The sequence below is a fragment of the Ctenocephalides felis genome, unplaced genomic scaffold (assembly GCF_003426905.1).
Source record: "Ctenocephalides felis isolate EL2017-DRISC unplaced genomic scaffold, ASM342690v1 CF-g0.4_SCAFFOLD_01886, whole genome shotgun sequence".
In the NCBI taxonomy this organism is placed as follows: Eukaryota; Metazoa; Arthropoda; class Insecta; order Siphonaptera; family Pulicidae; genus Ctenocephalides; species Ctenocephalides felis.
The window spans coordinates 112,637,571-112,661,095 of NW_020538040.1; the positions used below are offsets into that span (position 1 = coordinate 112,637,571).

The 23,525-nt window shown below is 32.2% G+C and overlaps 3 protein-coding genes across 3 annotated transcripts; 2 read left to right on the forward strand and 1 right to left on the reverse strand.

The window, feature by feature from the left end:
* Positions 1–931: 931 nt before the first annotated feature.
* On the forward strand, positions 932–4,463 carry LOC113375737 (INO80 complex subunit B). The gene is made up of 4 exons (XM_026615682.1): positions 932–1,184; positions 2,247–2,563; positions 3,846–3,975; positions 4,048–4,463. The coding sequence occupies exons 1-4, from the start codon at positions 1,139–1,141 to the stop codon at positions 4,461–4,463; spliced, it is 909 nt and encodes a 302-aa protein (XP_026471467.1). The 5' UTR covers positions 932–1,138.
* An 8,716-nt stretch (positions 4,464–13,179) lies between these two features.
* Positions 13,180–14,145, reverse strand: LOC113375738 (general transcription factor II-I repeat domain-containing protein 2A-like). The gene has a single exon (XM_026615684.1). The coding sequence runs from the start codon at positions 14,143–14,145 to the stop codon at positions 13,180–13,182; it is 966 nt and encodes a 321-aa protein (XP_026471469.1).
* Positions 14,146–15,337: 1,192 nt separating this feature from the next.
* On the forward strand, positions 15,338–17,168 carry LOC113378352. The gene is made up of 2 exons (XM_026618888.1): positions 15,338–15,747; positions 17,006–17,168. The coding sequence occupies exons 1-2, from the start codon at positions 15,397–15,399 to the stop codon at positions 17,018–17,020; spliced, it is 366 nt and encodes a 121-aa protein (XP_026474673.1). The 5' UTR covers positions 15,338–15,396; the 3' UTR covers positions 17,021–17,168.
* The last annotated feature ends 6,357 nt before the right edge of the window (positions 17,169–23,525 follow it).

Consider the following 23,525-nt stretch of genomic DNA (forward strand, 5'->3'; position numbering starts at 1 on the left):
TTAACTGCATAGAGACGAAATATCGAAGCGCGTAAGCGCCGCGTCGCCGTCTAACGGATAAACATTGGTACGGAACCCATAGGAATGTAAACAAAATTTATACTTATTGTTAAAATATCTGATAATTTGATGTGCATATGTTTAATGATCATCTTTGACCGTCAAATGGCATTTTTTCTCACTTTTTTTACTAGATCTCCGAAACCGCTAGACCTGCCTTCATGAAAATTTGATCAGTTCTTTAACTTGTTAGTACAAATAATTTTTTTTTTTTTGAATTATTCAAATCGGACGCTCCGTTCTCTTAAAAATTGATTTACCGTTTTTGGAACTTTTTGCCCAAAATCTTCGGAATGGCTAGACCTGCCTTCGTCAAAAACTAATCAGCACGTCTCCTTATCAATACGAATCGAATGTTTTTTTATTTATTCAAATCGCTTCATCCGTGTTCTCGAAATCGTCGACGAAAATTTGTATCCGCACACACACATACATCAATTTTTTCTAAGGTATGCCAAAATGTTCAGAAGGTTTTGGAACGTAAAGATATATAAAAATTTTTATGTTCGTTTTTTTGCTATTTCTATAATTTGCCATACGGGAAGTTAATAATGTCAAAGCGTCCGTGTTTGCGATTTAATTATAATTTTAGCTATGAGTTTTATCTAGTGGTTTTTAAAATTCTGAAATCGGTGCATCGGTTTTTGAGAAAACGTTGACAAAGTTTAAATTTTGGCTCTCACACTGAGACATTTTGTCAAATTTTGGCATCAAACAATTCAGAATGACTTTAATGACGTCGAGAAAATAAAATTCACAAAACGGGTTAAGAATATATTCAAACCTATTCATTTCAATTAACTTGCTCCTTCATAGATGTCGCAGCACTATTTATGCATTTATTTAATGCTGCCAAAACAATAATACAGCTCGTGTTAAAGTATTTTGCAATATCAATTAGTTTTGTTAATAATAAAATACATTGAGATGAGAGAGTAGAATTTTTAAAAACTTGACTTTTTAACGTGATATGTGCAACACTAATAATTGCGTTGAAATAATATTAACCATAACCTTCAGACTTTGTTTAATTTATCTGAATTTAATTTGATGAAAATTAGCAGTATTGTTGTTACAAATGGGTAAACGCCGTGAGACTAGTACCGAGGATGACTTGAGTTTAGGTAAATTATTTAACTTTGACTTAATTTGCATTTAAAACTTTTGTATTAAAATTTTAGACTAAAACGACTGAACCATATGATATACCCAATTATTGTAAAATATTTACTTGCTGTCAACTTATGTTAGTCAGTTGTGAAATGTATAATTTGGTTTTTATACGCCTTACATTTTTCAGTACAAAAATAACACTGTGTGACAAAAATGGCACTGTTGTGTTTTCTCTCAAACCTTCTTTTAAAACTTAGAATTGCACGTAGATTTCAAATATAAATTTCGTTTTCACTTGCAGCTTTTTTTTGAGTTTTATAGAACCATTTCCATTAATCATTTGGCTATAAATATCATAGTTTAACGAATAACTAAGAGTTTTATCTGCTGTTTTTAGTAAGGCTCCTTCAATAAATGTTGTGTGCATAATCCAGATGGTTTTTGATACATCTGTGATGAATATATTTTTGATAAATACTGAAAATATCAAAAAGAAATGCTATATTTTTAATACGCCCATCATCTGTATCTTCTGTGTGGTAAATATCAATGGAATAAACTCAGGCAGTAAAAGCATATGGTCATACACCTTGACCCTAATGGTCTTCGAATCTATTTACAATCAACTACACAACTCCTATCCATGCTAATGATGATCAACCTAGCAAATCAAAATCTTCTGTCTATCATGTAATGGATTGAAAGACAAAACGATAAAAGAGAAGAAAGGAAGAGTTAAAAACTGATATTACCGATAATTCCCAGATTAATCAGCTTCAAAGAAAAAACGCGGTTTGTAAGTTGTGTGAATAAAATTAAGAATAAAGACATCAGGACTTTGAACAAGCGATGTCAAGGGAGGTGGAAAGTCCGCATAATGGCTTACAAATGTTGGAGCTCACAACGAGTTCAGTCAGGCCTTGTCCACTCTCGAAAATTATAAAAAAAAAGTTTAATTCACAAAATAAAATGTGTAATTTTTTATTGTATCCTGAAATTATTTGATTGCTTAGATTACGGCTTGGCCATTACTTAATAAAAAATATTACTAACATGTTTATTATTACTTTCAGAACTTTCTGACCTTTCGCCATCCCCCAAAAAGCATAAAAAACATAAGCACAAAAAGCATAAAAAGTCTAAATCTCACGACAATGATTTATTAGCTGATTTGTGTTCAGAAGCAGAGGTTTTAAATAAAACACCCGCCAGTACCGAAAAAGTAAAACAATTTAGCACTAAAAATAATCAAGATCAAAATGCTGCTATACCATCAACATCAAGGTCTACTACTCCTCCGAAAGTTAAGAAAAAGAAACGTAAAGATAGTGGAACATCGAGTGAGGAGGAAAGATGGTTAGATGCTATTGAAAGTGGAAAATTAGAAGAGGTATGTAAAAGTTCAGAGTTATAATATAACATGAAAATGTGTAAAATTGAATTTGGCTACATATTTTTGCTTTGATTAATTTTGCCACCTAACATTGCGATAATTCAGGCACATCAAACACCTTTTGTGACAATAATATAAAAACATAAAAACAATCTTAATTATTGATACAATAATGCTACATTGAACACAATTCAAAAAATAAAAAATATGCATTTGAAGAACTGAACTGAAAGTGTTTTTTATAAAAATGAATTTTTATAACTTCCTATATATGGCAGGTATATGTCTTATGTTTCATAAGATTTCATATACTTTTTGTAAGTGCAATACTCCTTATACTTGATTTTTTGCATTATTGTCTTTTGTACCTAAAATTAAATGTACTGATGTCCATACCATATGAAAATATAAATATATAAATGTTTCCCAATGTTGTTAACAGGGCCCAATGTGCGTAAACAAACATTAATAGCTAAAAACATTTCAATTTTTATTTCACAAAAAGCAAAAGTCCAATTATTAATGAAAACTTTTTATAACTAGACTTAATTTCGAAGAAAAAATATCAGGGAAATGAAAAAATACATTCGCAGAAAATTATCATTTTTCCGAGATGCAGGAGACCCCAACTTGAAGCAAAAAAGACAAACTAATCATTCAAACTCTGTACCTACTAATTTTAATTTCGAAAGAATACTGTGAATAATGCAAAAATACAATTTTAGAGGATTATGGTTGCTAAATGCTTGCCACATTTTTTTTTAATATTTGAAATTTTTAATCATGTTTCTATAGCTTTACAGATGCTTTGAAGCATGCACATAAATACTAATAGAAAATTAGTATTTTAATAAGATATTTTTTCAATATCTTATGTGAACGAAGAAATAATAATGAATTAAATTGTTTGATAAATAAGTACAAAGATTTAGCAAAAGAATGGAGGGTAATGAATAGTTTTAAATACAAAAGGCAAAATATAGCGAATCTTTTTATTTTTATGGTTTGCAATTTAAGAGAATTTCTGACTCGGAATCTGATTTATGATTTAAAGAAAAAAGTAACTTAAATTAAGTAAAAATTAGATTGAATATGTAAAGAAAAGGAATAAAATCATCTGCAAAACTAATAGATCTTTTGAAATTGGTGAAGAGACCTAACTAGTTTTAAAATTTCTCCCATATAACAATTTTCAACATGAATTTTAGGTATCATACTTATTTCTATATCACGCAATTTATTTTCCATTGTCAGTAATCAAGATGAAATAATCTTGTAGGTTGACGACGAACTAAAAAAGATTAAACCGAAAGATCCAAAGCTTATGACTGCCAGGCAACGTGCAATGTACGATAGAGGTGGCGAAATGGCAATCGCAGTAGAAGAACAACTCATGTCCTTGCCGAGTGGTAAACAATTGATAGATCTAGAAATGTTATTTAGATTTTATTTATCATAATCATTTTTGTTATTGTTCATAGGATATAAAGAAAAGGTCATGACAGCGGAAGCAATTCAAAAAGCTGCTCTCAAGAGTCAAAAAAGAAAACAACTTGCTGATGAAAAACGAGAAAAAGATAAGAAAAAGACTATGGAAAGATTATTGAAGAAACAAGAATCTAAGACAGGCAAAGCTACCAAATGCAAAGTATCAAGAAGTCAGGAGCCATATATTTCATATAAACAAAACAATAATTTCACCACACTTTCTTTTCCAAATGGAATAGTATATCCCTTAGTTAAACAAGAACGAACATCACCCCCTAAAATTATTGTTTGTCATGTCGATGGTTGTAATAACCCTAAGAAATATAATTGCAATAAAACAAATGTTCCTTTATGCAGTCTGCTATGCTATAAAAAGCATTTTGAAAATTTAAGAAAAATAATTTTTTAATGTGAGAATTAAGTATTAAATTACCCTTTATGAAAGATTTCATCTGATACTAAATATTTATATTTATAATAATTTAAATCGAAATTATATTTGTAATTGTTGCTTAGGTATAATATTTATTATTGAAATATTGATTCAAATATTTTAACATTGTAAAAATGTATTTTTATTCAAATAAAATATATTTGTAATAAAAATTAATCAATATATTTATGCATTCAGGTTAATATTGGTACTAATTGTTGTAAGTGTTAATCATGTGTAAATATTTAATGAATAATTTGAATTTTATGCGAAATATTATATTTTTGCTATTGTTCGAGTATAATGTTTGAAAATTTAATTTTGGAAGCTACAATCTACAGAAGCAATATAATTCATTCAATATAACTAACAAATTAAATTAATTTTTACAATCATGCTTTATTTAAAATATGAATATAAATAAATAGTTCAAAGATTTACAACACCACATTTTTTGCGACAAATCACATGGGAGCTTGTGGGGTAAACTGTTAGAACAAATGCGTTTTACTCAGTACAGTAAACCCTCGCTTTACGCGGCAAGTGCGTACCGTGCAGCAACTAGGACTTCCTATTACACGGTTTTTGTTTAACAGCCCATAAGTTCCTTGCGCAACCTATGAGTGATTCTAGTAACTTCATATCAAAAGAGTATTAATGTAAGTTTTGTTATCGACTTTTATCTTTTAGACATGCCTGATTATATAATAGCTGCCTAAGAACACGTTTGAGCTGACTACTGCGTCGCGCCAATTTTTGAATGAGTTGTCTATGTCATATATGTCATTTCGTCCGCATTACTCCTATTTCAAGATAAAAATGGTGCGATTTGTACCAACTCTGATTGAGTCTCTCATAGCAGGGTTCCTATACTACACTATGTAAGGTTCCATAGAACGCGCTACGAATTAGCTTGAATTGTATGTTAAAAATGGTTAAAAACGAGCTTCTTATAGCACGATCCCATAGAGCTTACATAAGTATTGTATAAGGTCAATGCACGATCCTCATACTGCACAGTTCATCATTCTATCGGCTGCTTTCGAGTAGTGAAGATCTATTGCGTAATACTATCAAATTATTGTGTACACTCCCTATTATAGTAATATTAATATTAAAAGTACTAGTGAACTAATATAAGTGTTTCAGTGTATAGTTTATAGTGATTTTTAATTCACATTTAATTTATTACTTTTTAATATATGTTCCCTGCAGGGGAACATATAAAAAACTATAATGAACTTCCCTTAGTGGAAGCTCAACAAGTATTGGACGATACATCCAATACTAATGCTGAATATGTAACAAAATATCTAGCAGAAAACAATACAAACATGAATATTGATTCACAAAACAATGACCTGGTTATGGAACATCAATCAGATACAACCGCCACTAAATTTGCTGAAAAAAATCAGTTCAGTGTATTATCTGACGACTCTTCGGATCCCGAAGATGATTTTCAACAAGTTCAGAGCCGGAAGCGTAAGAAAACAACAAATCCTAATACCAATGCCACAAATAATCAAATCAAATCAAAAATGCCTCCAATAATTTTGAAATGCAGACTACCAAATAATAATTATTTCAAAGAACTTCAAAAAATAACCACCGGTCAACTAATATCACAATATAAAAATATGAATAATTCAATTTTATATACTTCCAATGAAAACGACTACGACATTGTGCTAAATAAATTAAAAGATGACAATTTACAGTATTTCACCTATCCGAAAACTAATCAGAATAAAAAAAAAATTGTTGCCAAAGGTCTGCCACCGTTTATTGGAAAGGATGATATTATCGATTATTTTTTCTTTTTTTTTTTTTTTTTTATATACTTTATTTAATAGCAATCAGAATTTACAAAATTCTATGAGCTATTATGCTTATGTTATAAACACACTCACACAGTAAACATACTCACACACAGTCATACACACACACATAATAAATTGGCTGAATTTTAAAAGTTTCAATAGCTGCCACTCCATCGAGTGGTCAGCTAATCTGGCTGAGGTAAATAATGGCTAAGTCTGGTCTTTATTGCTCAATCTTCAAATCAATTGGGACTTTTCTTTTGAGCCTCCTAGATCGGGGTTCTTGAAGAAGATGTTTAACTATGTCATTGGGATGGGATTCCAACTTCTCAAAATGGCGATGACTGGTACTGGTAATAACATCTTTCACAAATGGTATGTTCAAGTCATCATGAATGGTTTTATTACTGACATACCATGGAGCGTTCACGATCTGCCTCAGAATTTTTGATTGTGCTCGTTGGATTGAATCAATGTGGGATTTTCTTGCACATCCCCATAATTCCACACCATAGGTCCATATCGGCATTAGTAGTTTGTTTTCAATAGGCAATTTTGATTTGTTACCTATGAGCCAATAGAGTTCCTTAGCTCTATTTTTCACTAGAGCTATTTTTGATAGTATATGTTGCTTCCAGGTTAGTTTGCTATCTAATATCATCCCGAGATATTTTGTTGAGTGTTTAACTGGAATTGTCTTATCATGAAATTGAACTGCTGGGCAAGAAGATTTGTTGAGTGTGAATATTACATGAGTTGATTTATTATCATTAATTTTTATACGCCATTTGCTAGTCCATTTTTCAATGACTCTTAGATGACTCTGGAGCCTTCTCGATGCAACAACTGGATCAGGATCGGAAGATAGAATAGCAATATCATCGGCAAATGTTGCAGTTGTTAAATTTTCATCTGTAGGAAAATCGCTAGTATAGAGCAGGTATAGATATGGACCCAGTACACTTCCTTGAGGGACTCCTGCTTCAACCAAGCAGGCTGATGAAGTTTCCATATTCACTTTAACTTTAAACCGTCTATTTTGAAGATACGATTCCAGCAATTTATGATACTCAATTGGGAGAGATGATTTTATCTTATACACTAATCCTTTGTGCCATACTTTATCAAAAGCTTGATTTACATCAAGGAAAACTGATGAGCAGAATTGTTTTGTTTCTAGGGTGTTGTGGATGATGTTCACAATTCTATGGCATTGTTGAATCGTCGAGTGTTGTCTTCGAAAACCAAACTGATGGTCTGGAATTACATTAGTATTGTTTTGTATATGTTTAAGCAAAAGTTTTTCAAATACTATTGATGCCACTGGTAGGAGACTAATAGGTCGGTAGGATGACACATTACATGGGTCTTTACCGTTTTTGTGGATCATTTTAACTATTGAAGTTTTATAATGTACTGGCCAATAATTTAGCCTAATCATAGCGTTGAATAGGTATGTTAGTAGGATAAATCCCTTTTTGGGCATTTCCTTCAACAGTTTCGGTGTAATTGAGTCAAAACCAGCGGATTTATTAGTTTTTAGTTTAGCTATTTCTTTGAATACCATATTCAATGAAAAGAATTTAAGACAGTTGCTGCCCTTATTCACTGGTGCAAACGGGTTTAAATCCAGATCATTTGAAGAGATACGAACAGGATTTGGTTTAAAAACTGAGGATAGATGTTGGGCGAATAATTCAGCTTTTTCTCCATCGCTCCTTGCCCATGATAGATCATCACCTACTGCTCCTGTTATATCGTTACGGCGTAAAGGCGGATTCCTGAGAGCCGGTTTTAGCCTGTTCCTAATCGGTTTCCAGATAGAGTTATCATATCGATTTAAGCTTTGTACATAATTATTAAAATTTTCTTCATTTAGTTCTTTAAGCCGAGATTTAAGCTTATTAGTCAAGTTGTTAAGAATGTTTTTGTCAGACGGTAAATGTGTATGTTGCCATTTGCACCTAGCTTTACGTTTTTCACTTGAAAGTTTTTTTATTTCAAGTGGAATAGAATGTTTTTGATTTTGTTGATCTATAGGTGTAGCAGCCTTAACAGCTTCCAGCAGAGTTTTGTTGAATGTTGCAATACCATCTTCTATTTCCCGACATGTTTTGAGTTTCATTTTTAAATTAGTATTTTTCTCAGTAATTTGGCGATATAGTTCCCAATTAGTTTTAGCAGAATGAGGTTTTGGAGTTCTTTGCAGGTTCACAGCCGTAGAGAATATGGTTGCTATCACGGGGGAATGGTCTGATGAGAGGTCGTAACTAGGTTGTATTTCAACACATTTGAAACTTAGACCATTAGCGACAAAGAAGTCTAACAGATCGGGTTTCTTCTTAGGATCGGCTGGCCAGTAGGTGGGTGTGCCCGTTGAAAAGGTGGAGAAACCATGTCGAAGGATCATCTCATACAGTTGTTTACCTTTTGGATTTGATATCCTTGAGCCCCAGAGAGAGTGCTTACTGTTAAAGTCACCGCCAGCTATGAACTTTGATCCAAGCATTGAGAAATATTCGTAAAATTGGGAACTGTTAATAATATGTCGAGATGGACAGTATACGGCTGAAATTACTAATTCGTAATTCATCAGTTTTGTTTTGACAGAAGTTGCTTGAATTTGTTCTTTACAAAAATTTTGCAGCTCATAGTGAACAATATCAGATTTTATTAGAATTGCCGTGCCCCCGTGGGCTGTTCCATCCGGATGAGGTGTGTGGTACAATTTATAGTTCGGGACGTACATATTTGAGTAATGCGTAAAATGTGTTTCACTAACAAGGAGTATATCTATTTTATTCTCGAAAAGAAAAAACTGAATCTCATGTTTATGCTTCAAGAGCCCATTTGCATTCCATAACGCAATCCTTATAAACCTCGCCATGGTGTTTACTTTGTTTTATTTATGAAAGCTGATAACATGTTTATGATCATGTTGTTTTGATTCATCAATTGTTGGAACATATTTTTGAATTCATTTAAGAAAATTGTTAAATTTCCAGCAGAGTTTTCACTGGTTGCATTAGCCTGTTGATGAAATTGTTGTGATCTCATAACTTGTGCATATGTCATATGATGAGAATTTGCATGCCTTACTTGGTCCATGTTCTTAGAAGTTGTTGGCCCATATTGATTTTCAATGCGGTTACCGTATGGTCGTTTCGTGTGTTCTTCTCTTCTTGCAATAATTTTCTGATATACTGGACACCCTTTAAAGTTAGCAGTATGTTTATTCAAACAGTTAGCACAAGTAGCTGGAGTTTCTTTAGTCTTAGTACATGACTTAGAGGGGTGCTCATCTCCACATTTAACGCACATGTGTGGCTTATTACAAAATGATTTGCTGTGGCCATAGTCTTGGCATCTTTTACACTGGATGATTTGTGAAGTTCGTATCGGTGGTTCAAAGTGTACTATTTTATTTAAAATTTTATTCACAGTAAAAATTTCATGGTTATTCTTATTTGGTTCTAAGTCTACATAAAACATATTAAGCGGTTCTCTTGATCTATAGTGTATGACGTTAACTATATTACGCACTTTATGTCCATTTTTTTCAATCTCTTGCTTTATTTCTTCAACATTAGTGGTTGAGTAAATATATTTCAGAACAACTCTGTACGCTCTTTCACTTTTTACCTGATAAGTATGATAAGCAACATTGCGTTGTTTCAGAAGTTTAACAAAGTTTCTATAGTCTGCTATTGTTGAAACGTTAAATTTGATAACATTGTCAGCCAAGGTTTTTGTTGTGTAACTGTTATCGGGCAAGACCGGTTTTAGAACGTTAATCATATCGGGAAAATTTGTTACTCCATGAATGTACACCGGCGGTGGTAATTCCTTTTTTGGCTGAGAAATTGCTTCAGTATTTGCTGATGATGACGATGGTTGATCATTAATTATTGATTTTTCATTATTGGCAAGAACATTGAATCTGTTAGTCAACTTTATAGTTTCAGTCGGCCTATTAATCCGTCTTCTTTTTGCACTCGTCACAGTTTGCCAAGAATTTGTCAAACTATTTTGCGCAGTATCAGTTTCCATGGCGGCTGAGGAATTTAACATTTTTTGAGAGGTTTGAATTAATTTTAAACGCAATTGTTCAGTAACAAAATCTGAGCAAGTTTGTGAATCATCATTTAGGACATTGTTTACTTCTGATAATGGTATGTTTAAAGAGGTGCTCATTGAGTTCCCCAAGGGGAGACTCATGAGTTAAGCAATGATTTCACTAATCACTAATAAACACTATTTATTAACACAAAAACTATCACAATAATTATTTAATTTAAGTACTATATATTACTACTGAACACTGTTTATACTGCAATAGCACAGGTATAACTCGCAGGTAGATATTTTATCTGTATTTAGATCCGACTGGGTCGGCTGCTCGTGGCGAACTAATGATCGATTATTTACGATCGACAAAAAATATAAAAATAAGAAACGTTATTCAAATGACAAAAACAGTGGAGCAAATCAAGTACAAACTACCTATACACATATTAATACTGGAGTCAGACCAAAATATGGAAGACTTCAAAAACATAAATCACATTATGGGACATAAAGTAATATGGGAACGTCTTTTAACTAACAGCAATAACATTCTACAATGTTTTAGATGTCAAAATTATGGCCATTCTTCTAAATTTTGTAATTTAGAATTTAGATGTGTCAAATGTAGAAATGAACATGAACCGGGAAAATGTAATAAGACTGCTGAACAAAAACCAAAATGTGTCAACTGTGGGCTAGATCAGGGGTCGGCAACCTTTTAACTGTGGTGTGCCAAGCCACTGTACCAATATGATTCAGAGTGCCGCCTTAATTCTGAACAAGGACGTAGCGTGCATTGGCGGGGCCCTGTATCAAAATTTTTTTGGGGATAAAGTTTCTGCTTCTATGAACAATAATGATCTGAGTGCTGTTTGTGTATCATACAAGTATTTAACTTCCTGAAAGAAATGTTCAATTTTTTTTGCCAGAAAATGTTTGTTTACAACGATAGGCTGAGCCGATTTCTCGAAATTAGGAGAAGAGTGCTATAATTTTCGCCCTCGTTTCAAAATCAAGAACTGTTCGGATTATATCCCCCGGACCTCTTTTTCTTTTAAAAAATCAAAAAATTTGGAATAAATCTAAATTCTTATTGATTGTGTCGATTATTTACACATATCGGGAAATACAAGCAAAGTTTCCTAAGACTTACAACTAATTAGCTAATTTTGTATCAGTTTTATTTTTGAAAAACTTTTTTCAGCATTTGCGGTTGAAACTGGGTAAATTATATGCAAAAATTACTTCGGGAAAATTTTAAGCAAAAGTATTGAATTTTGACAGCGATATAATAAATATTGAATTTCATATTTTAGACATATTTTTCGAGTGTTCACAATTGGTTATAAAAATTAACAGAGATGATCTTACTGTATTTAGACGAAAGTTTCATGAAGACAGGTGTTTTTGCTAAATTACTCAAGTTGTAATTATTCGAACATACTAATTGAGTCGAAGTCTCTGATCTTTGTTTAATTTCAGAAATTAATATGTATATTTAGCAATAGTATATGTTGAGTTTGAAACAAGATTACGGGTTGCTATACTTTGCCTTTTGTTTTTGAAAACAGTCGTTTACGCTCCATTCCTTTGATAATTTTTCGAGACATTTAGCAAACTGCTGAATTAATTTTAATTTTTTAATTTGCACAAAATGACTTAATAAAATGCTAGTTTTCTATTCTATCGCAATCGCAACTCTCTTTATATTTTTACATTTTACACGCTCATGTTTTATTCGAAATTAAATTTAGTTGCAAGGAAGTTTTCATGATTATTTTAACTTTTGTTATTTGTAAAATAAGATAAAAATTCGTAAGATTCTATTAATATTTGGGCAGGTTGGGCCCCCATGGCCCGGAAAAATACACTTTAAAACAATAATTTTACATTTCTCTTAATGAAATTAAATTTCACTGAACAAATTTTTCACGATTAATTCGCTTTTTGTGAAATAATTTTTCTATTATTAATATTTGCTTACGGACGTTGGGGGCCCCCCTGGCTTGGGGCTGATATGGCTGATACGGCGGTAGTTACGCCCATGATTCTGAAATATATAATTAGGTTCTAGGAGAGATGAATTAAAACCAAATTTATCTTTTAAACATATTTATTAACAAATAACCTACAATTCTAACATAAACTAAACAATTTTAATGTGAACCTTGTCCCTGTACATTTTTGCTTAACAATTCAATATCCGGGGTATAATTTGTTACTTTTAATTTCACACATGATTCTGAATGTTCAGTTGTTAAACGACTTCTTTGTGAACTCAAAATATTTTTCATGTGTGAAAAAATTTGTTCACAAAGATATGTGGAACCAAAAGCTGAAAGGAGAGCGCATGCAATTTTCTTTAAACAAATAAATCTTTCCGGCAATGACATCCAACAATTCAATATGACCGTCGATTTTTCTATAGAGTCATCTTCTAGATTTTTTCGTAGTTCTTTAAATTTTGTTTTCCATAATTCTGACGATGTTAGTTCGATAATTTCCATTTCGAAATTAGCAACATTCATCCACTCGAAAATTGGACAATCGAACGGTATTGTTGATGAATCTAAATCTGGCTGTATGAGGAAGGAAAATATAGGCACATAAGCTTCAAAATCTTTGCATCTTTTGCAAAATTCATCTTTAAGTGCTTCAACGTAGGTTTTGAGTTCATTGTTGTTTACGGTCGATTCATTTGCAAGCGCTCTCACATCTGGGAAGTATTTGTAGGTGCTCGTGTTAATATCACGTAAAAATATATTTAATTTTGACGCAAATGCTGTCCTCCAATATTCAAATTATTCGAGCACCGTTTGGCGCTTTCCTTGCAATTTCAAGTTTAGTTCATTTAGATGATTTGTTACATCGGTCAGAAACATTAATTTGCCTAACCATTCTTCATCGTTCAATTCGGGGAAATGTTGTTCCTTTTCGTTAAGAAAAACTTTGATGGGTTCCAGACATGACACAAACTTATTTAAGACATTGCCTCGACTAAGCCAACGAACATAGCTGTATGAGGGAAGGTCAACATATTCACTTTCCATTTCTTCTAAAAGAGATTTAAATTGTCTGTGTGTTAGTGAAGAGCGAGACACTATAAAATTAACTATTTTAACAACAGTGTTCATTACAGGAATTAAGCGCTGTGACGAAATTTTGGCAACTAAACTTTCCTGGTGTATTATACAATGGAAGTTCAATATTTTATGTCCAATATGATTTTCAAGAAGTTTGACAAATCCTCTATCTTTGCCAATCATTGCAGCTGCGCCGTCAGTAGTTACAGAAAATATTTTTTTGACATTAATGTTCTTGCTGTCAAAATAACTTATGAATGAAGAAAGAATATCCTCCCCCTTAGTTGTCCCAGACAGAGGAATCAAAGTACACAATTCTTCATAAACTTGATCTTTATCACAATACCGTGCAAATACTGCAAGCCGCGCAATATCATTTACGTCGGTACTTTCATCAACAGCAACACTAAATGAAACAGCTTCTTGTAATCCAGCATTCTGTTTTGTTGTTACATTGTCTGCCATTTCAGTTATTCTTCTTTCAATTATTCGCGCAGAAGCCGGTATTTCTTGAATTCGGGATAATATGGTTTGTTGGTTAGGTAAATCGCTAAACAACTTTTCAGCACTTTTTATAAAAATTTCCTTTATATATTCTCCATCTGTAAAGGGTTTGCCTTTGGCAGCTATGCAATGAGCAATTGCGAAGCTGCATTCTGTCGCTTTAGCCTTCGTTCCAGTCATTCCACAAAAAAAGTTATTTGTTTCTTATAACAAGAAACAGCTTTCTTTATAGTTTCACATTTCTCATCGTTGCTATTAAATGTGGACTGATGTTTGGTTTGGAAATGTCTTTGTACACTTGACGTGCGGCATACTACACTTTCGCGGCATATCGCACATACAGCACGATCCTTTTGTTGTATAAATCCATATTCATTCGTCCAACAGTCTTGAAAACCGCGAACATCTAATTTTTGTTTCTTACTCTCCATTTGATTAAATACGAATGAATTATAACAAATATAAAATCAATAAGATACAAGTCTTCACAAAAAAAGTTAGAACGAAAAGTAGCGACCAAACGAAATGCAAGTTTAACTGCGCAAGTTTAAGCCCACCGCACAAGCACACAAGCAAATGGTGCGCAGCACTCGCAGTTGATAAACGAGAAAGAGGGGGCGAGTGATACTCCAACATTCAGCTTCGTGAAGGCCGCTTCGATAACTACTCGGCACTGCACATGTTTTATCCCTTTTACTCCGAATGCGGTCTCAATCAACCTTCGCGCAGATTTTCATGAAATTAGCGAACCACATTATAATCAAACTTTCTCTCTTATTTTCAACATTTTCCCTTATTTAAAAATCACTTCGTCTCGATATATTTGCGATTTTCCTAATTCCTTTGTAGCGTGCCATTCAGAATCCCTTCGCGTGCCAAGCCTGGCACGCGTGCCGTAGGTTGCCGATGCCTGGGCTAGATCACCCAGCAAACTTCAGGAAATGCCCATACTTTGAAGTATATATTCAAAATAGATTACATTCTAAAAAACGAGTTGATCATTCCATCAATTATTTTCCTGCTCCAAATCCTAAACCATTAATGAAATCCTTTTCTGAAACTATTACAAATACAAATTTTCCTCCACTTCCTAATACATACAATACTAATGCTTACGCACCACTACCTAATACCCATTTACAACAATCAACAAATATTCGTTCACAACAACCCACCAATAGTCACTTTCAACAAACAAACTGAAATACAAGAGGTATTTTCAGATAGCACAGTCAGGGATACTATTAATATCCTATTAAAATTAGCTAGAGATATTAAAAATGTAAAATCAATTAAAGAAAAAAATATTCTTATTTTTCAATGTTTTACTGAATTATGTTTATAAATGACAACACCATTCGGTATTGAGCTCTCGAAGCGTACAGATCGTGGAATAATCGAAAACAAATTTAATTCGTCTAAAATTACATAATGGAATCAGGGCCATACGGCGAAGCCGATGCCCAGTCGGACGACATAGACAGTGTGTATAAAATCGGTATAAGTGTAGCAGGTGATACGAGTAGATTATTAACATCGGAAACGTTAAAAAATGCTATTAGCAAAATTAATAAAATGGAAAGTGATTTAACTAAAGTGAATAAAAAAGAAATAAATAGTAAAAGTAAGGCAATTAAAAAAATAAATCATGAAATGTTAAAAAATGCAATAAAACAACAATCAAACAATAAAACAGTTAATGATAGTGAAGGTAATAAAAAAAATAATACACAAAATTGGGCAGAAGAAATGGAAGAAGGCGAAAATAATAATGATCAAAATGTAAGTAAAAATGAAAATAATGATAAAAATCAGGATATGAACTCAAGTATAAAAGGCGATAATTACAAATCAATGAAGTATTCCGAGAATGATATGGGTCCATTTACCATATATGTTGAATCAGTAGATAACTAGTGGGGTGGGTGGCATCGTGCCTTAAGGCAAATTGCTGGAACTTCCCGTACCGTAACGAAACGTTCGAGGAATATTGAATGTTTTCAAATAGATTATTATAAATATTGTATTATTGTCTAATATTTATAAGAATTATATAAACTGAATTGCAGAGTTGAAATTATTTGTTTAAAGTATATTAGAACTATAGTCAGAATTAAAAATAAAATCTGAATTATTTTCGATATACAAAAAATTAAAAAAAAAAAAAAAAAAAAAAAAAAAAATGGTACAATTTTTTTTTTTCCAAAATCAATTATTTTGTTAAGACAAGCAGAAAGTTCTTTGAATCAATTGAATCGGACGCTTAGTTCTCTCAAAAACTGCCATTTTTTGTACATTTAGCTCTGTATCTCCGAAATGGCTGGGCCTGCCTTTGCGAAAAACTAATAACCCTTTCTCCCAATCATTACTAATGGAATGTTTTTCAGATAATTCAAATCGGATGCTCCGTTCTCTCAAAAACTCGATTTCTATTTTCTGCACTCTTTGCTCCTTATCTCCGTAACTGCTGGACCTGTCTTTGCCAAAAACTAATCAGCTCTTCTCCTTATTAATAGGAATCGAATGTTTTTTAAACCATTCAAATCGGTTGATCCGTACGCCCGAAAACGTGGACGAAAATTTGTATCCATACATACATACACACACACACACACACACACACACACACACACATCCATTTTTTCTGAGGTATGCCAAAACATTCAGAAACCTTCAAAACGTCGAGAAATGTTAAAATTTTCAATTCCGATTTTCGGCCCATTACAATAACTTACCCTACGGGAAGTTAAAAATACAGTACATCAAATGACAGTAGGCAGAATATTATTTAGCAGTTTACCTCAATATAAAAACGATATTATAGAAATAAAATCCATAGGCATTAACAGAATTAAAATTACGTTTAATACATATGACGCTGCAAATAAAATAATTAATGAGAAATTATTTATGGAAAAGAAATTAAAAGCATATATACCTATTTCTATGTTGATTAGGAAGGGCGTTATATATGATGTCGACACCGATATGACTGAATCAGATATTATGGAAAATATAAAATCAGAAATTCCTGTTTTAGATATTAGAAGAATAAAAAAAAAACAAGACAATGCATTAGTACCAACAAGGGTATGCGTAATAACGTTCAGAGGTCAACGTTTACCTGACCGTGTTTCGATATACGCTGTCAAATGCAGGGTCGAAATTTACAACAAAGTGACACAATGTTTTAAATGCCAAGGAATGGGCCACGTGACTAGCCAGTGTAAAAGTAAAGCGAGGTGCAGCTATTGTGCACAAGAACACAGTTTCAAGGATTGTGTAAATAAAGATAAGAATCCGATTTGTGCGTTATGCAATGGGGAGCATCAAGCCATAGATAAAAAGTGTGAAAAATATTTGTTTCATATGAAAATTAAAAATATAATGAACGAAAATAACATAAGTTTCAGAGAAGCCAGGGCATTTATAAACAATAGAACATATGCCAACGTCATAAATCCGGACATAGAAATCAGAAACAAAGTGAAATTTCCTGAATTGCCCAATACGCAGCAGGAAAAACATGCAGAAATAAATCAACAGCTTGTAACCACGAAGCCTTCAACAACAATATCTAAACAGACATATAGGAATAGCAATTCCATAAACGTAACAAATTATGGTGACAACAACAAAACAATCGAAAATATGTCCAGTACACAGGAGCGAAACAGGTACAAATTTAAATACAATATTAACACAAAACCAAAATCTTCCTCACATATCAATAGTGAGAAAGGTGAAATTCCATTCGATAAATTAATCGAAGAATTAATTATTAACATATCAAAGAAAAAAGATTACACATTAAAAATTCTGAAAGAGTTAATTAAAGATATGGATAGATGACAAAAATAATATATGACAAATAAATGACTGGAAAAATAAAAATACTACAAATTAATTGCAGATCTGTTACAGCTAATAAGGCCAGTATTGAACATTTCCTTTATGAAAATGAAATTTCAATCGCGGCTTTCACTGAAACATGGTTTAAACCGGAATATCAATACTCTTTCAGAGGATATCGAATGTTTCGCAAAGACAGGGAAGATGGATATGGAGGAGCAGCAATCATTGTTAGAAATGACATAAATTGTGAGGAATTTCCTTCAGTCAACAATAATGAGAATATACAAATATGCGCCGCCATAATTAAAACAGATACTCCATTTTGCATTCTCTCAGTATATTGCTCTACTAGAACAGAATTAGATTTTTCAGATATCAAGGACACTATCTCAACAATCAACATGAGCTTTTTAATTACTGGCGATTTTAATTGTCATCATATGGCATGGGGAAGCAAATACAATAGCAGGGAAGGTAATATGTTATATGAAATCATAGAGGACAACGCAATACTAATTCTTAATGACGGACGTCCAACTACAGTAGCAAATAAATACAGGAGTGCTACGAACATAGATCTAACACTGTGCTCAGGAAATTTTATAGATACTATTAAATGGGATGTATGCCAAGAGGTATTGGGATCGGATCATTTGCCTATAACAATAACTTTGGAGATAAAGGTGCCTTCGGTCATAAGAACGCGCCCTACAAAAAAGTGGAATATAAAATTTGCTAACTGGCAGGGATACTCCCGAGATATTATGCAATATATCCAAACAGGACAAATCTCAGACGATATAACAGCGAGATATAAACGTATCATACAGATTACCGAAAAATCTGCAGAGAAAAATATAAAACAATATAAAGAAATTAAGAGACCGATTTTTAAGCCAGCGATATGGTGGGATCAAGATTGCGAAAAAGCCATTTCAGATCGAAGAACAACATATAAAAAGATGCGTCAGCATTGTAATTACGAAAACTTCATACAATACCAAAAAATCAATGCACGCACTAAAAAGTTTTTGAAAAACAAGAAAAAAGAAAGTTGGCTGAATTTCATTAACTCCATCAATCAGGACATGAGTCCCGCAGTAATTTGGAACAAAATTAGACTTTTTAAAAATAAAAATAACATTATAAACACAACACAAAAAATTAAAAAAGAATTTGGGCAATTACTATTACAAAATTATGCACCAGACTTTGTTTCGGACAATCGTAAAGAAAATATAGGAGTATATTGTGAAGAAAGCGCACTGACAAGGAATTTCAAATTAGAGGAATTAGAGGATGCATTAAAAAAGAGGAAAAATACGGCTCCTGGATATGACAATATACCGTATACGATGATAAAAAATTGGCCTACGGAAATGAAAATTGAATTACTAACTGTATTCAACCAAATCATAGCAAATAATTGGATTCCCGAAGAGTGGAGGAAAATTATAATAGTTCCATGTATGAAGCCACACAGAAGACCCTTGGAAATAGACTCATATCGACCCATTTCCTTAATATCATGCATCGCTAAAACTTTTGAAAGAATTGTAAAAGAGAGAATAGATAGATATATTGAAAATAAAGAAGTTTTAAATAATTCTATGTTTGGTTTCCGGAGAGGGAAAAGTACGTTGGACTTACTGAGCAAATTAACAAATGATATACATATATCCAATTCGTATAATCAATATATGTTGGTAATCTCGATGGACATAGAAAAGGCGTATGACAATGTAGATCACAATATACTGGAGAAAAAATTAAAACATTTAAATTTACCACACAAATTAATTAATGTGATAATTAACTTACTATCTTTTAGACAATTATATATTCGAACCGACTCAGGTCTAATTGGCCCTAGAGTTATGAACAAAGGTCTCACTCAGGGTTCAATATTGAGCCCCATCTTGTTTAATATATACATGGCAGATTTTAAAGTAGTAACAGAACCGAATGTTAAAAAATTGCAATATGCAGACGACATTTATCTGTATGTATCTTGTCCAACTATGGATAGATGTATTTCATCGATGAGCAATGCTATCGAGGAGAGCAGAAGATGGTTATTGGACAATAACCTGAATTTATCACAGGATAAGTTTTCTGCAGCTATCTTTACCAGACACAGAAAAGAACATACTAGGAGACAAATAAGGATAGGATGTCAGGAGATACAAATAAAAGAAAATATTAAAGTTCTGGGCATCAATTTGGATAAGAAAATGAATTTTAAAAAGCATGTAGATGATATATTAAGCAAATGTGAAAAAGGATTAAATGTTCTCAGAAAAATAACAAGCATGAAATGGGGGGCTCACCCAGAAACTTGTCTCAATATATATAGAAGCTTAATAAGATCACAAATAGATTATGGTTACTTTATATATGGAGCACTCTCAACGAATATCCAAAAAAGTTGGACAGGATTCAATACTCGGCGATAAGAACATGTTTGGGGGCATTTCGATCAACTCCAACGAATGCATTAATAGCTGAAGCAGGTGAACCTCCACTAAGCATTAGAAAGCAGATCCTATCAAATAGATTCTTAATAAAAAAATATAATGGAGCATGTGATGATATACCGAAACAATTAGAAGTATTAGCGAGGCTACATTTTACCAATATATATTGGAGAAATAGACCAATCCCACCCTTGATAAATAGCTTTTATGAGCTGAAACCATACGAAGAGGATGTAATAATGAATAAAAAGTTGCCAATTTATCATCTTACGAATGAATACACATCAACAAAATATTGCATAGTAATGGATATGGATTTAACTCACTTGACACATTTGAATGATACCGCAAAAAATAAAGAATTTCAAAATAATGTGGCTAGAAGATGGCCAGGATATGTACACATTTACACAGACGGATCTAAAGCAGGGTACAGTTGTGGTTGCGCTATATTTGTGCCATATCACAATTTTAGTAAGAGAATTAAGCTACCAAATTATGCGTCTAATTACACAGCAGAAATGGTGGCTATATACTGTGCTGTAAATTATGCGTGGGAGAAAAACATCACAAAAACAATTATATTTAGTGACAGCAAAGCATGTATATCAGCGATAGCGAACCCAAATAGAAGATCAAATAACATGATAATAGAAATTATAAATAAAATGAATGCAATAAATAATGGCATAAATTCTTTAATATTGACGTGGATCAGGGGACATTCAGGTATCACAGGAAATGAGATTGCTGATACTCTTGCAAAAGAAGCTGGTCAAATTGGAGTACAATGTGAAAAAATACCTGCGTTGGAGCTGAAAAATTTAATCAAAGAGCGGAGCATAGATGTGTGGCAAAAAGACTTCTCAACGTCAACAAAAAGCAAGGGTATAATTTATGCCCTGTCAAAAGAAAAGGTATCTCAAACAACCTGGTTCAAAAATGATACAAGCAGTAGGAAATTTGTATCAACAATTACAAGATTAAGGCTGGGGCATACAATGTGCAAGATTCATCTCTGGAGGTTGGGAATAATCCAAGATTATATATGCCAATGTGGTGACGAACCGGAGACAATAGATCATATGTTCTGGGAATGCAGAATGTATGAGAATCCAAGAAGAAATATGTATCAGAAACTGCAAAAAAAAAATATTATATTTCCAGTAAACACACAAGTATTAATATCTAGTAATAATGTAGATTTATATAAAATTGTATATAGTTTTATAGATAATAGTAAAATTACTGTATAAATACTCAATAATGTAAAATTATAACTGGCGTAATGATCGCAAGATCCACAGCCATGTAAAATAAATAAAAAAAAAAAAAAAATGACAACAACTTAAAAATAATGCACTGGAATGCCAACGGCATTCGTAAAAACATAGTTGAACTTAAACATATTCTTTTGAATCATAATATAGATTTAGCATTGATTTCAGAAACATTATTAAGACCTGATAACAAAATTTATATTCCCAATTATAATATCATTAGAAATGACATTGCTGCTTCAGGTAAAAGAGGAATATGTATTATTATAAAAGATAGCTATGCTTTCTCAAACGTTCCTGTATTTAATCTCGAATTTGCTGAATGTGTTTCTATCAGAATTGCGCTGAACAATACCGAAGTTGTAGTCTGTTCCACTTATTTTCCAAACAATAAACCAATGTTAGATGATTTAAATACAATTTCAAATCTCAGTAACAATTTAATAATTGCCGGTGATTTTAACGCACGTCATACCTTGTGGAATTGTACCAGTAGTAATAAAAATGGCAGAATTTTTTATAGCTTTATTGAAAATAATGTCAGTTCCACTACTCTTTGTTATACAACATCTCCTACTAGATATTCATTTAATAACACTCAATCTGCTTCTGTCATTGACTTAGCATTGCTAAAAAACATTAAAACTCCATACCTGCCATATACACTTTCCGAAACAAACTCTGATCACAATCCAGTAGTACTTACAATACCATATCATAACATTGAGCACATTCAACGTCATGCAAAATATAATTTTAAACATGCCAACTGGAATATATTTCGTGATTTTGTCGATAATAATATTAACTTTATGCAGCAAATCAAATCTAAACATGATATAGATAACGCCGTCGATCATTTAACAGTAACTATTCAGTCGGCTATGAAAGAATCCATCCCAACAACTAAAAACAGTTACGCAAATGATAAACTACCTGCTGATATTAAGGAGGATATAAAATTTAAAAACAAAATACGAAGAATATGGCAAAAAACCAACAATCCACATATTAAAACTCTTCTTAATAAATTAATTAGAGATATATCATTTAAAATCAAACAGTACAATAGTAAAATATGGCAACAAAAACTTTCAAACACCAATTTTGATCACAATAAAATCTGGCAATTAGCGAAATCATTCACAAAACGTATCGACCCAATTCCAACATTAAAAGTCGGAAACGAGTCTTTTGTTACTGACAAAGATAAAGCCAATCTTTTAGCTGATAACTTTCAAAACATACATAATATCAACATCAATACAGGTTCAATTACTTTCAGTAATAGAATTAAATCTATTGTAGACAATTTTATTAAATTTAATCACTCAAAAGATTTTGACATATTACAAACAACTCCCAAAGAAATTAAACATATTATCAAACATAAGAAAAACAGCAGTTCACCGGGATCTGACCTTATTACCAATACTGTATTAAAAAATTTAAATAGAAAACCAATAATACTTTTATCAAAAATTACAAACGCAATTATGAAATTTAACTATTTTCCAGTTGTATGGAAAACCTCCAAAGTTATTCCTATTAAAAAACCTCTCAAAGATGCTGACTTACCGTTAAGTTATAGGCCAATCAGTCTACTAAGTTGCATTAGTAAAATAATAGAAAAGGTCATTTATATCAGACTGTCCAACTTTTTAATTTCCAATAATATTATTCCCTATCATCAATATGGATTTAAAAATAATCACTCAACCATTCATCCCATATCCATCCTAATTCAGCAGTCAATTCTAAAATTTAATAGAAGAAGAAACACTGGGATGATCCTATTGGATATTGAGAAAGCCTTTGATACTGTTTGGTTGGACGGCCTCATTTACAAAATGATTAAATGGAACTTTCCTGTAGGACTTATAAAATTAACTAAAAGCTACTTGGAAAACAGATCTTTTCAAGTACACTTAAAAGATCAAATTTCTGC